Genomic DNA, 13,809 nt, shown 5'->3' with positions numbered 1-13,809 from the left:
GCTTCTGGGTGAAGAGCCTGACCTCGTTCCTCTGTCAGATTTAAATAATAAAAATGATGCTGAAAAAAAAAATTATGTCCTCTTGAACATCGTGTCAGGTCAGTCCCTAGGCCTTTCTCTACTTCCCTTGGGTTCCTGGCAGGAAACATGTGGAGAGGGAGCGGATAAACAGGTTCCCGTTCCCAGCAGCAGCACGTTACAAAAATTTTCCATCTGTTGTGGTGCCCTTGCCTCCGTACAAAAAGTGCGGTTTGAAACACGGTTTCTCTTATCTCCCTTTAAAAGCCTTTTTTCTCAGGCGCTTGCATTCTGGTACAGTGTTGAGCATGCCAAGCTGCTTTTCGCTTTATATCATCATGTGACGCCGCCTCTCCTCCAGCCTTGAGGCTCTTTAAAACAGAATTACAAAATTTAGTTACTGAGATTCTAGAAGCGATGGGGGTGGGGTGGGAAGCGAGGATTGCGGAGGGCAACGGACTACACTTCCCACAAGCCCTCGCGCGGCGGCTCCCCTCCCTCCCCCACGCTTCCCACCCGGAGGCTTGCGCTTGCGCGGAAAATCCTGCGCTGAGAGGAGGGGCGGGGACGGCACAACGCGCCTGAAAGGGGAGGAGGAAAAAAGAGACCATAGACTTTCACCTGGGCCTAGAAGGTCTCTTAAAGTAGTGGGGAGAGGAGGGCGGGTGGGGACCACCTTCAGAGCAGGCCGCCGGCGGTATCATGGCGACCCGGAACCCCCCTCCCCAAGGTGAGCGGCCGGGGCCCGAAGTAGTATCTCGGACGTGGCTCACAGCTCTCGACCTTGCCCCCGGGGGCACCTCTTCTTCCCCTGCCCCAGGGCTCCAGGGGCTCTTTTTTGGAGGCACCCCTTTAGAACTAGACTCCCTCCTCTTACGGCTGAACTCTGGCGGAGAGCGACCCCCGACCCCAACACAGCCCTGCTTCCTGCCTTACCTTCCCCTCTGGCCCTTCATTTCCATCTTCAGACGTGCTTTTTGGCCTTTCTGATGAATTACTCAAGTAATTTCATCTTGCCAGGCCCCTAACCGCTTCTGTCAGTGGAGGACCCCCTCTTTGTCCCACTGATGAAAATGGATCTCTAGCTCGGGCCCTGACCCGACTGAGATTTGGGGGCGACCGTTTATGCCGTGAAAGTCTGACCTGACCTTACTGCCATTTGGGGAGGCGACCCCTCACTTCTGTGTAACTCTGACGTGGCTCTGGCTCCGGCCTCTAGGCCGGTCCCTGGGCCTTTGGAAGGGAGATGCTAGGCCCTTTTACTCTTGAGGCCCTAGTCTCAGGTGTGGGGTTTAACAACCTAAGGTTTCCATCTGGGCATTTTTAGCTGTAGGCCAAAAAGTAACAGTTAATGACAGATTTTTAAAAAATGTAAGGACCTTTCTGACTTTTGGTTAACTCTAAATTTATTTTTTCCATTTTGTATTTTGAAGAGTATGAAAGCGATGACGAGTCTTATGAAGTGTTGGATTTAACTGAGTATGCAAGAAGACACCATTGGTGGAATCGAGTGTTTGGCCACAGTTCCGGACCTATGGTTGAAAAATACTCGGTAGCCACCCAGATTGTAATGGGTGGAGTGACTGGCTGGTGAGAACAACATCTTTTTCATTAGATTTCATTGGCAGCCTTGCTGCTGCCTTTCCATAAACAGGCCAGTTACTGAGCGCATTCAGTGGTTTTACACTGTTAATCCCAGAAGAGCTCTACCTTGAGGCTTTTCTCTGTGATATGATTGGTGTGATCTACAGTCTGGAGACAGTGGTTTTGGTGATTGGCTTCCCCATGCCCACCACTTGTTCCCCTGGTCCCTCCTCTCCCTTCCTTTGATTCTTTATGTACTTTCCACCTTCTCACATTTAGCAAATGTAGTGTATCTGATTCAGTGAGAGTGGGTAAAAAGGAAGATCCAATTATATGTAAATAATTTTTACTTGTGCAATGCTAACAACTGGAAAGACCTTTGAGGACTCCCACAGTAGAATTGGTCTCTAGGATTGTCAGCCCTGTAGAAAGCCGTGTAAAATTCTCAATGAAAATTATTGTGAATCAAATGGTTCTGTTGATTTTTGTGGACTAATTTGGATTATTATAATACTTTGAAGAAGAGTTGGAATTGAAGGATCAATTGCTTACTCTGTAATAATATTGTGGAATGCATTAAGGAGAAGCAGTTAAGCATTAACCTAACTAACCAATTAATGTTTTGGGCTGCATGATGACATGATTGCTACTGTAGATCAACTTGTTATTCTTGGAATAAAAGATTAGCCAAATAACAAGGGTCAAACAAGTATGGCCCTTTATCTTGAAAATGTTCATGATCGTGGAGGATTTTTGACGTTTGTGGGAGTGCTTAGCTTGTGAGTAATCATTTTTTTCCCTTAGTTCTAGGTTAAATTTATCTTACATTAAATATTTACATATTTAAACTTGATAAGCGTTACACTTTTTTATTTGTGTTTTACATGTACCTTAGAACAATGGTTCATTCCTTTATGCCTTTTTGTAAATGCTATTTTATGGTAGAAAGATGCATTGTGAAGATTCTGTGATGCAAAGGTACAGTATTTCTTCATGATGTGTGTTTATTAATGCTGCTTATGATAAGACCTGCAACTAGAAGAGAGATGCCTGGTCAGGGTCCTGGTTATTCAGTTGATCCTCCACAGATAGTTTGTACCTTGATCCTCCATAATGGAGTCTGGTGCTCTGCTCACATAAGCTCACACGTTGGTGCCATGGCTGATTGGTTAATGGGAGTCTGGGCCTAAAGCCCCATCTTAAAAGACACTAAAAGAATAATTAAGCAATAGAATTATCACATTGTGTGCATTCTCCTTGTAGGCCAGACTTGGTGAGAAGCCCCATAATTGGCAGAAGTTTGCTTGGAAAGCCTAGAGACAGAGCAGGGGAAGTTAGTAGCTTAATTTTGGTGGCTCATGCTGTTAAGCAAAGGATAGACATGCTTGTGAGACATGGTCTCTGGGATGTACTTGTGACTTGGCTGCTGCTCCCCCCCTCCCCCATCAGAGCCTTTGTTGCTGACTCCCCTACTGGCGGCTGTGGTCTTTATAGTAATATGTATGTTTGGGTTACAGCCAGGTGTCGTCGGCTCAGGAGCTGTGTAATAGGACTCCAATATTACATGGGTGGTTTGTTGCAATGACTTTAGACTCAGTGCAGTAAATTTTTGCAATTTTCTTAAGGTAGAAAACTGATGTACTCTCATGGCATGTGTTAAGGAGGAATGGTTAATAGGCATTAACTTAACCAGTTAACATTGCAGACTCTGTACTCTGTAATAATATTGTGGAATGCATTAAGGAGAATCCTATCAGGTTCAGGATATGCATGGGAGGCTAAAGAGATTATATGCAGCTCTAGGTAGTTATAGGTTTTTGATGATAAGACATATCAGGATGGATGATTGCTAGGAGAGATGGGATGTGTGAAGACTAGCTAGAGGACCCTTAGTGGTCTGGAAGCAAATTAATGATGTCCTTGAGAATGGAAAGAAGAGTCAAAGAGTGTTTTGGAAATAGAATATATAGAATTGGCAGTCAGTTGGACCCCAAAGGTGATGAAGAAGGCAGAGTCTGAGATGAACTTGAGGGGGCAAACCTAGAGAATGGTGCTGTCACTTACATTTGGGACCTTAGCAACAGTTGATTTGGTTGGAAAGATGATTTTTGCCTTTGGGGCATTTTGAATATGTCATCCTGTGTGCCTGAGAAGCCCATGGAAATGTAAATTTTCCATTTATGAAGGTGTATTAGTTTCCTAGGGCTATCATAACAAAGTACCACAACTAGGTGGCTTAAGACAAAAGATTTATTCTCATGGGTCTGGAGGCCAGAAATCTGAAAGGTGTCAGCCCAGTTGGTTCCTTCTTGGAGGCTCAGAGGGAAAAATCTGCTCCTTGCTTCTCTTCCTAGCTTCTGGTGGTTGGCAGCAAACCCTGGCATTCCTTGGCTTGTAGACATATCACTCCAATCTCTGCCTGTGCCATCACATGGCTGTCTTCCTTCTGTGTGTCTCTGTGATGTATTAGATTAAGTCATACTGGATTTAAGGCCCACCCTATTGCAGTATGGCCTCATCCTAACTAATTACATCCTCGGGGACCCTTATTCCAAATAAAGGCACATTCTGAGATTCTGGGAAGGACATGAATTAGGGGTTGGCAGGCACTGTTCAATTCAGTACAGGCTACAGTTAGAAATCTGGGATTCTTTTGCACAATATGAATCTGGAATAGTTAAGGGAATATGAGCTCACTGAAAGAATCACAAAAGAAGTATGGACTGACGTTCTTACAGGATAGATGAAACAAAATGGGTTTAATTAGAGATAGATATAGGTAAGGAAGCAATGAGAAATGTGGGCTTAAATGTCATGAAGGTGGAACTTCAGCTGGACCTCAAAGGTTAGAAAAGCTTCAGATGGGCAGAGTTAGGTAGAAACCCCTAGAAGCAGGAAGATTAATAGCTTGAGCAGTGTGATGACCTGTTTGGAAACTAATGGGATTGGAGCAGAAGGTTTAGTTACAGTGGGGATTAGCCAGGTGTATGGAGCATCTTGACTGCATTAAGAAAAAAAAAATCACTTTTATTACAGAGAATTTCAACTTAAACAAATGTAGAAGGAAGAGTATAATGAGGCCCTGAGTACTCAACATTATTTCAGTAGCCAATCTTTTTTCCTATAAATTCCCCTCCTCCAGGATACCTGGGTGGCTCAGCAGTTTAGCTCCTGCCTTCGGTCCAGGGCGTGATCCTGGAGTCCCGGGATCGAGTTCTGAATCAGGCTCCCTCCATGGAGCCTGCTTCTCCCTCTGCCTGTGTCTCTGCCTCTCTCTCTCTCTCTCTCTCTCTCTCTCTTTTTCTGTCTCCCATGAATAAATAAATAAAATCTTAAAAAAAAATTCCCCTCCTCTTCTCTCCATCCCTCATTTTGAAGCATCTCACAGTTTAGATTGTGCTTTTTTTTCTTTTTTTAAGTAAGATCTAGGCCCAACATGGAGCTTGAATTTATGATGCTGCTAATAAGATCAAGTAAGATCAAGGGTTGCATGTTCTACTGACAGCCAGTCAGGCATGCTAGATGATTGTGCATTTTTTTTTAAAGATTTTATTTATGTATTTGGACAGAGAGCGACAGCCAGAGAGCACAAGCAGGGGGAACTGCAGAGGGAGAGGGAGAAGCTGACTCCCAGCCCTGGGGTCATGACCTGAGCCGAAGGCAGAGGCAGATGCTTCACAGACTAAGCCGCCCACATTTTTTTTTTTTTTAAGATTTTATTTATTTATTCATGAGAGAGAGAGAGGCAGAGACGCAGGCAGAGGGAGAAGCAGGCTCCATGCAGGGAGCCTGACATGGGACTCGATCCCAGGTCTCCAGGATCACACCCTGTGCTGAAGGCGGTTCTAAACCGCAGAGCCACCTGGGCTGCCCTAAGCCGCCCACTTTTGACTTGCCTTTATTTTTTTGTTTGTTTGTTTGTTTTTGTTTTTTTTTTTTTGACTTGCCTTTAAAACAAGAGAAACTCTGAGGGTTTCTGAGTGGATAAGGGATATGATCAAAAGAAATGGGAAGAAATTAAGATTTTATTTAGAAAGCAATGAAAAAAAGAGAGAGAGGTTAGTACATCATTGGTTGTTCTCATTTTTGTCATTTCTTTCATTAAAGGTGTGCAGGATTTTTGTTCCAGAAAGTTGGAAAGCTTGCCGCGACTGCAGTAGGTGGTGGTTTTCTTCTTCTTCAGGTATGTCGGAGCCTTAGGTCCTTGCCTCTGCTTACATGTGTATCCCCTGGGAACTGAGAAAGTCAGGTTTAGCCATGCATTCCTGTCTATTTTAATAGAAGATGAGATTTTTTTTTTTCGATATCAGTTTATGGAAAAACTAAAGTGAATTTTGAAAGCTGACATCTGTCATGAAAGACAAGTTTTAATACGTCTACATTTTATAAACTTAGTTTGATCCCAGTAAAAAAAGACAACTATTAAAGTTTGAAGTGCCTCATTTTTTTTATTACATATCCAAATTTCCCTTAAAACATCCCTTCAGCAAAATAAACATTTCATCCCTAATATAACCTTTTCATCCTAACCGTTTTAAACTTATATTTAAAATTCATACAATATATAAAATTCAAAAGGTCTCTTTTCCCCATATCCTAGCCATACAGTTTTCCTTCCCAGAGGAAATTGCTGTTAGCAATTTCTTTCTCTCTTTTTTTTTTTTTTTTGAAGATTTTATTTATTTATTCATGAAAGACACACAGAGAGAGAGAGGCAGAGACATAGGCAGAGGGAGAAGCAGGCTCCATGCAGGAAGCCCGACGTGGAACTCCATCCCAGGTCTTCAGTACCACACCCTCGGCCGAAGACGCCACTAAACCACGGAGCCACCCGGGCTGCCCACTCTTAGCAATTTCTAACATCGTTTTTTTACAACTAGGGAACTATAATAATATAAAAAGTGGAAAATTGGGTTTAAAAAAATCATCCATAATCCTATTTCTGAGGCAGGGGGATTTGAAACTTTAGTTTTGTTCATGTTCCTCTAAGTATAAGGTTTAAAAATGCTTCGTGGTTACAGGATGTTTATCAGGATATTGTCTGGCATTCATGTCTGTTTGGCATATATTTTTCCAAAAATATCTTTCCCTGAAGATCAAACACAGTAAATCCCAAAATTGAAAATCTCTGGGAATGAATGTTAGCAGCAATATTGAAGATACAGAGAACGGTCTGTCCTACCAGATTTTTTAAATGATTGATGTTCATAGCAACCAAAATTAGACTTCAGCACCAAAGCCATTGATCATGTAATAACCAGTGTCATTGCCTGAAGTACAAAGGGACTGGGTTCATATGTGTTAAGCACAGATTTTTGAGTTGTTTACCAAACAGCTTTTTAAAAAACATATTTTCTTTCTGTTGGTGGCATTATGAGGGGTCATTGCCTACTGCTTGTGGTAAGAGGTAAAAAGGAAAGTGGTTAATATCAAATTTAGGCCTTTGGATGAACATGGCAGCCTTTGTACAAAAGACAATTATATTGAAGCTGCTTTTGATTTGTGTTTATATAGAATGAAGAACATATTTAATTCTGTAGCTATTTTGAAAACTCAAGTTTGTCATTTCTGTTTAGTGGGAAAGGGTACTGGATTGGAGCAGTTTCCAAAAATACTCATTGAATGAAGACAATTACTACATTTCAGTCCACTCCATTAGTTTTGCAGAAGTCCATTTCGATCTGCTCAATACACACCATTCAGATTCACATTTTGCCATTGCCACCTTCTCCTTTGCTGTACCTGGTCTCCACATTCTTTGAAGTCACTAATCAGAAGAATATGGGACCTATCTGCCTTAAACCAGCCCCTCCTCCCACCACTGCCTCCCCAAATATGACTTACCTTGAAAATCTACTAGAGGGAAACTGACAGGAAATAAGTAACACATGGCTTTCAGGCTAATTGCCTATTGTTCTTTAGGCCCACTACCATATTTTTGTTACCCTTACTTTAAAGATAAAAATGTATTTACTTAGAACTTAAAGCTTTTCTAGTAACTCAGTGTTAAGTGTTTTCCAGTAGATATTTAGCACACTGCCATCTTAAAATAGACAGTGAAATATAAGTCTTTAAAATTTTTTTATTTTTATATTTTTTTGGAGTTGTATATGCCCCTAATTCAAAGGGTCAAATACGCTTACAGGGCTTATTATAGGTTAGAGTAATCCTCTGCCTCCCTCGTTATCACCTTCCCCATTTTCAACCTCCCTTGAGGCAACTATGTGAACTCTTAGGTGATTCTCAAGGTATTTATTTACTTTTTCCTAAACAAGTTAATTGGCTATTTCTTGATCTTTCCGTTTGGAGTAATAACTGTTGGCTTTGTGTTATGGACTATGAGACCTTATCATTTATTGAACTTTTCTTGCCCACTGCCCATCCCTCACATTTGCATGCTTTATGTTCCTCTGTCCCCTCCCATTCCGTGTCACCGGAGTATTGTTACTTCATAATGGTGTTAGGTCATAACCTGGAGTTCACTGAGCTTGATTCTGTGAATTTATATGTCTAACCATGTTTGGGAAGGCTTTGACCATTATTTCTGTAAAGATTTGTTTCTTCCTATTCTTTTTCTCTTTTCTTGCTGAATATGACCCTGCTTATGTGTATGTTAGGCTTTTTGATAATGTCCTGAGGTTTGGTTCACTTATTTTTTCAATTTTTTTTCAAAGTGTATAATTTTAAGTGATCTAGTTTTGAGTTCACGGATTCTTTTTTTCCGTCATCTACCTTTTGACATTAAGCCTTTTCCAAAAATTTTATTTCAACTACTGTATTTTCTAATGCTAGAATTTTCATTTGGTTCTTTTTATATTTTCTAGATCTCTGGTGAGATTACTTGTGTTTTCATCGATTACAAGTGGAATTTCCTTTTCCTTTTGAGCATAGTTGTAATAGCTATTTTAAAGTCCCTATAATTCCAACAACTGGGTCATCTTAACGTTGGCATCTGTTGATTTTCTTTTTAGACTAGGCCACATTTTCCTGTTTTATCCTATATCAAGTAAGTTTGGATTTTATCCTGGGCATTGGGAATGTTATGTTGTGGAAACTCTGGATACTGTCTTTCTCCTCTAAAGAGTGTTGATATATTGATTTTCGCAGGCAATTAACTTGGTTAGACTCAAATTGTAAGCTCTGTTTCACCTTTAGTGGGTAGCAGCTTAAATATCAGTTCATTTCTTTTAGCCTCGGCCGGAATGCATGGCTCTGCCCCATGAATGTGTGGTTTAGGACTTGGATAGAGCTTACACATAGAATTTGGGGCTCCCCTTATGTGACTTTCTCATTTCTTGCAGCTGTTACTGTTATAGACTATGTCATCTGGTTCTTTGGGCCAAAAGATGGCATGTTTTCTCTTAAAGTTTTAGCCATCGTACAAGTGCATCCTGCCCTCAGGATAAAACCAGAAAAATGGGCAACTCACTTTACATTGCTCCTTTCTTAAAAGTTTTAACTCCCCTTGAAACCTGCTCACTTTCGTTAATTTTGGAGCCCCTGTGTTTTAGCCAGGGTTTATAGTTGCTACGTACAGGACGGTCCCTAAGGTTCATCATCACCTCCATGCCTGTGACCCAAATTGCTCTGTCAGGGACTGCCAGGAAGAGCTTTCCCTTGCCATTTGATTTGATCACCATACTGTTTAGCTAAGGCTGGAGTTTGAAGTGATAATAGGTAAATAAATACAGGAAGGAATGCAGATAAATTCTTCTGTGGAGTCATTCATAGCGAGAATGGAACTTAAGATTCTTAGTTGACCTACTTCTATAAAATCAGATACTTTTATTATTTGAAGTATTTTATATGTGATTCAGAGTCAAGTGATGCCTTACAAAGTTAACAAAGAAAGCATAAGCATGATAGAAGAGATTTGTAATGGTGTACATGGCTTAATTGTTTACTACTAATGTGATTCTTTACTTTTTGATTTTATTATTAAGAGAGACTAATTTATGGTACTGGCTCCCATACCATGCTTTATTCCTGTTCAGATTTTGTAGTGTCTCGGCTATACCATATGCTTATACCATAGTTAATAAGCATTTAGCTATAGTGTCTTATTAAAAGGACTTATGGCTTGAAACTTGTGTAGAGCATATTTCTTTTGTATTCCACTTTTGGAAGCGATTACCAGAAAATATTCTTAATTTAAGTAAAGAGTCAGAGTTAGTAAAGAGCCTTTATCAAGCTACTTTAGATTTGTTTAGTGACCTAATAGCTGATTGGCTTCTGATCCCTTGTAATTAAACATCTGTTTAATTAAGAGGTACTTTTTAATTAGCTGTATAATTTGGATTGTCTCTTTGTCTTTTTAGCTAATTCCCAAATTCCAAATGTTCTGATAGAATTATAACACAGTTATAATACAGTTTTTGGAATCTTCCCATCATGTACTACTATACATTTCTTAATGTAGTGTTCATCACATCTAAGTAATTAATTATGCTTAATATCTTTTTTTCCCTTATGGATGCAGAGCTCTCTGTTGGCTGTAGTTTGGGGGGCCTAGAATAATGCCTGGCACAGAGTAGACACTCAGTATTTGTTAAATGAGTAAATTGTGATATCTTACCTATAAATTTCATAGATTTCTTGAAATCTAAATGTCCATATATTTGGTGATAGATTTGTCAACAACCTAGTTGGTTTAGAATTAACCATTTTTATTATATTTTTGCAGATTGCCAGTCACAGTGGCTATGTGCAGATTGACTGGAAGAGAGTTGAAAAAGATGTAAACAAAGCAAAAAGACAGATTAAGAAACGAGCAAATAAGGCAGCACCTGAAATCAACAATATAATTGAAGAAGTAAGTGTACATTTTTTACTCCTTTTTTCTCTTTCTTCTTTTTCTTTTTTTTTTTTAAAGATTTTATTTATTTATTCATGAGAGACACAGAGAGTGAGCGAGAGAGGCTGAGACACAGGCAGAGAGAGAAGCAGGCTCCATGCAAGGAGCCCGACGTGGGACTCGATCCCGGGTCTCCAGCATCGTGCCCTGAGCTGAAGGCGGCGCTAAACCGCTGAGCCACCTGGGCTGCCCTTCTTTTCTTTTTTAATGAGTAATCTCTGTGCCCACTGTGGGGATCGAACTTATGACCCTGAGATCAAGAGTCTCATGCTCTACCAACTGAGCCAGCCAGGCATCCCTGGCTTCTTTTTTCCCTTATGGGTTTTACTTCCCTGAAAAGGTGACTAGTGATTATCTTCTCCTAAAAAGTGAGTGTTTTTGGTCATGTTTAGGGTATTCAATAAAGTTGGGGATCAAGCCACTATTTAAATCAATCAGTGGAGTGGAGTGGAAGAGCAAGCTTAATTAGAGCATGCAACTATTAATCTTGGGGTTGTGAGTTTGAGCCCCACATTGGATGTAGAGATTACTTTTTAAAAAATCAATAATTTATTTATTTTATTATTATTTTTTTAGTAGTTAATATAGTTTCACCTGCCAGTCTCTCTGCCTACTTTCATCTCTATGTAAAAGCTGATAATATTATTTTTCTAGAAGGTTTCCTCCACTTTTACAAATGTATACATGTGTAGACAGCGTGTGGTAAAACTAAAACTACATATTTTTTCATGAGCTGAGATATTTTGAAAATGTGTGTATTTTATTAATATATTAGTTTTATTAATGTTTTTATGTGTATTTTCTTATCCTCTATTTAGAATTAAATTGAATACTCCTTGCCTTTGTTTTTGTTCTGTTCTTTTAATACCTCCAATTTGTAATTTTTTTTTCCAATCTGTAATTTTGAAAAATTTCAGACCACTTGAAAAGTTGAAGGACAAATACAGTGAATACCCAAATACCCTTCACCTATTTATCTAATCATTTTATAACATTTGCTTTATCTCTCTGTGTATGTACATGTGATTTACACATTTTTCCCCCAGCATTATCTTCTGAGCATATGTATATTCTCCTGTACCACTACAGTTACTCTTATGAATCTACCTCAGATTCACATCATGCAATAATATTTCCTAATGTACAGTCTATATTAAAATTTTTCCCTAAAATACCTTTTGTACCTTTTTTCACCCAATTAGGAATTATATATTGGGGCATCTGGCTGGCTTAGTCAGTGGAGCATGCAACTCTTGATTTGGGGATTGTGAGTTCAGGCCCTACATTGGGCATAGAGATTACTTAAAAATAAAATTTTTAAGGGATGCCTGGGTGGCTCAGTGGTTGAGCATCTGTCCTTGGCTCAGGGCGTGATCCTGGAGTTCCAGGATCGAGTCCCACATCGGGCTCCTGCATGGAGCTTGCTTCTCTTCCCTCTGCATATGTCTCTGCCTCTCTGTGTGTCTCTCATGAATAAATAAATAAAATCTTTAAATAAAATAAAAATTTAAAAAACAAATAAAAAGAATTACATATTGCAATTGGTTGTCTTGTCTCTGAAGTCTCCTTTAGTGTTTAGCAGTCCCGTCATCTGTGTTTCGTTTTTGTTTTTGTTTTCCCCCCATCTTTCATAATACTAACGTTTTTGAAGCATGTAGGCAGAAGGCCCCACAGTCTGGCTTTGTCTGATTGCTTTTTCATGGTTTTATTTGGGGTAAGCATTTTACCAAGGTGATATTTATTTGATCTTGTACATTTTTTCTTGCTGGCCAAGTGGACTGTTAACAAATATCATTGTGCCTGCTGTGGGAATTTATTAAATCTGTGTTAATAACTTGCTAAATGGACCATTTATATCTGCCCTACAGCTTCTTGTTACCTGAGAGATTTTTGCGACTGATATACACATTATCTCAGTAGCTAAGAAGCTTATTGGATCTGGCAGGGGCCCTCTGCTTCTTCAGATCATAATGGACAGCCTTGGCATCTTGTCTGGTGGTTGGCACCTGCAGTAGTAGGTGTACAAGAATCTTTGCCAAATATTTATTGAATTGGGGAAAACAGCTGTGAGAATGTTACTTAGCACCAGATTTAATAAGTAGAGTGTTTTTCCTTAATTTGCATCATTTTTTTTCTTATTATGGCAAAATACACTTAATGGAAAATTGACCATTTTAATTATTTTAAAATGACACAATTTAGTAGCACTAGGTACTGAATTAACACTTTTGTGCAGCTATTACCACTATACTAGAACTTTTTCATCATCCCAAATAGAAACTCAAACCATTAAGCAAACATTCCCACAATTGACCCCTCTTCCCAGATCTTGCTGGCCTCTGTCCTACTTTCTGTCTCCATGAATTTCACTATTCATGTCAGTGAAATCATGCAGTGTTTTCCCTTTTCTGTCTTATTTCACTTAGTGTAGCATTTTCAAGGTTCATCCATGTTGTAGCACAATTAAGAGTATTTTTGTTTTAACTTGTGTTTCAGGCAACAGAATTTATCAAACAGAACATTGTGATATCCAGTGGATTTGTGGGAGGCTTTTTGCTAGGCCTTGCATCTTAAGAAGATGAATGTCTATCACAGTGGAGTCACCTATAAGAAGAGAAATGGTGGCAACAAGGTGGTTTCTCAATATTACTCACCGCCAGATTATCCAGGGCAGCAAGAAACAACTAGGTGGATAATACCAAACTCAGCTTAGTGTTTTGCCATTGAAGTTTGGCAAACTAGTATCTGCTGTAAAAACAACCCATATGGTATGTGTACAATAGTATTCCTGAGCAAAACATGCCTTTCATGTATTTTTTAAAAATTTGCATTTGTTTTGAAATTAGCCTATAAAATACCACCATTGGATGTAGATCTATAGAGAAAGAAAATGTGTTGGATATATTTTCCAGTGAAATATTATCCTTGTTTTATTTAAATAAAATGTTCTTCATTTTGCTTTATAGTATATTGCTCGTAATTAAAAATTTGTATTATAGCTTCAATATTATGGTTGGCTTTTTTTTTTAAGATATGTTTGTAATAAACTGAAGAACTGTAATGCCCTTTTGTGGAAGAATTTAGAAGTAATAGAATGATTAAAAATATTAAACAGATTTAATACCAGTTTTTAGGTGGTTGTTTTCTGCAATTCTTACTTTGCTTCTATAAGTTTAGTAAACAGCTTCAAGGAAGGCCTTTCTAAGGAAATACTCATGTCTAAAGCACTCTCTCTCTCTCTTTCTCTCTTTTGATATCTATAGTTATAAAAATTTCTTGTGTATAAGCTTCTTTAATTAATTTATTTATCCTGGCAGCCTGGGCAGAACTAATTATTTTGAAGGTACATGTAG

At 39.1% G+C, this 13,809-nt stretch overlaps 1 protein-coding gene across 1 annotated transcript; it reads left to right on the top strand.

Moving 5' to 3' along the window:
* The first annotated feature begins 587 nt into the window (after window positions 1–587).
* FUNDC1 (FUN14 domain containing 1) lies at window positions 588–13,572 on the top strand. The gene is made up of 5 exons (XM_041740233.1): window positions 588–748; window positions 1,452–1,608; window positions 5,710–5,785; window positions 10,286–10,414; window positions 12,953–13,572. The coding sequence occupies exons 1-5, from the start codon at window positions 721–723 to the stop codon at window positions 13,028–13,030; spliced, it is 468 nt and encodes a 155-aa protein (XP_041596167.1). The 5' UTR covers window positions 588–720; the 3' UTR covers window positions 13,031–13,572.
* Window positions 13,573–13,809: the final 237 nt, after the last annotated feature.

Source organism: Vulpes lagopus, chromosome X, assembly GCF_018345385.1.
Source record: "Vulpes lagopus strain Blue_001 chromosome X, ASM1834538v1, whole genome shotgun sequence".
Taxonomy (NCBI): Eukaryota; Metazoa; Chordata; class Mammalia; order Carnivora; family Canidae; genus Vulpes; species Vulpes lagopus.
Note: the sequence above shows the minus strand (reverse complement) of the source record. Positions and strands in the feature narration are given on the sequence as shown.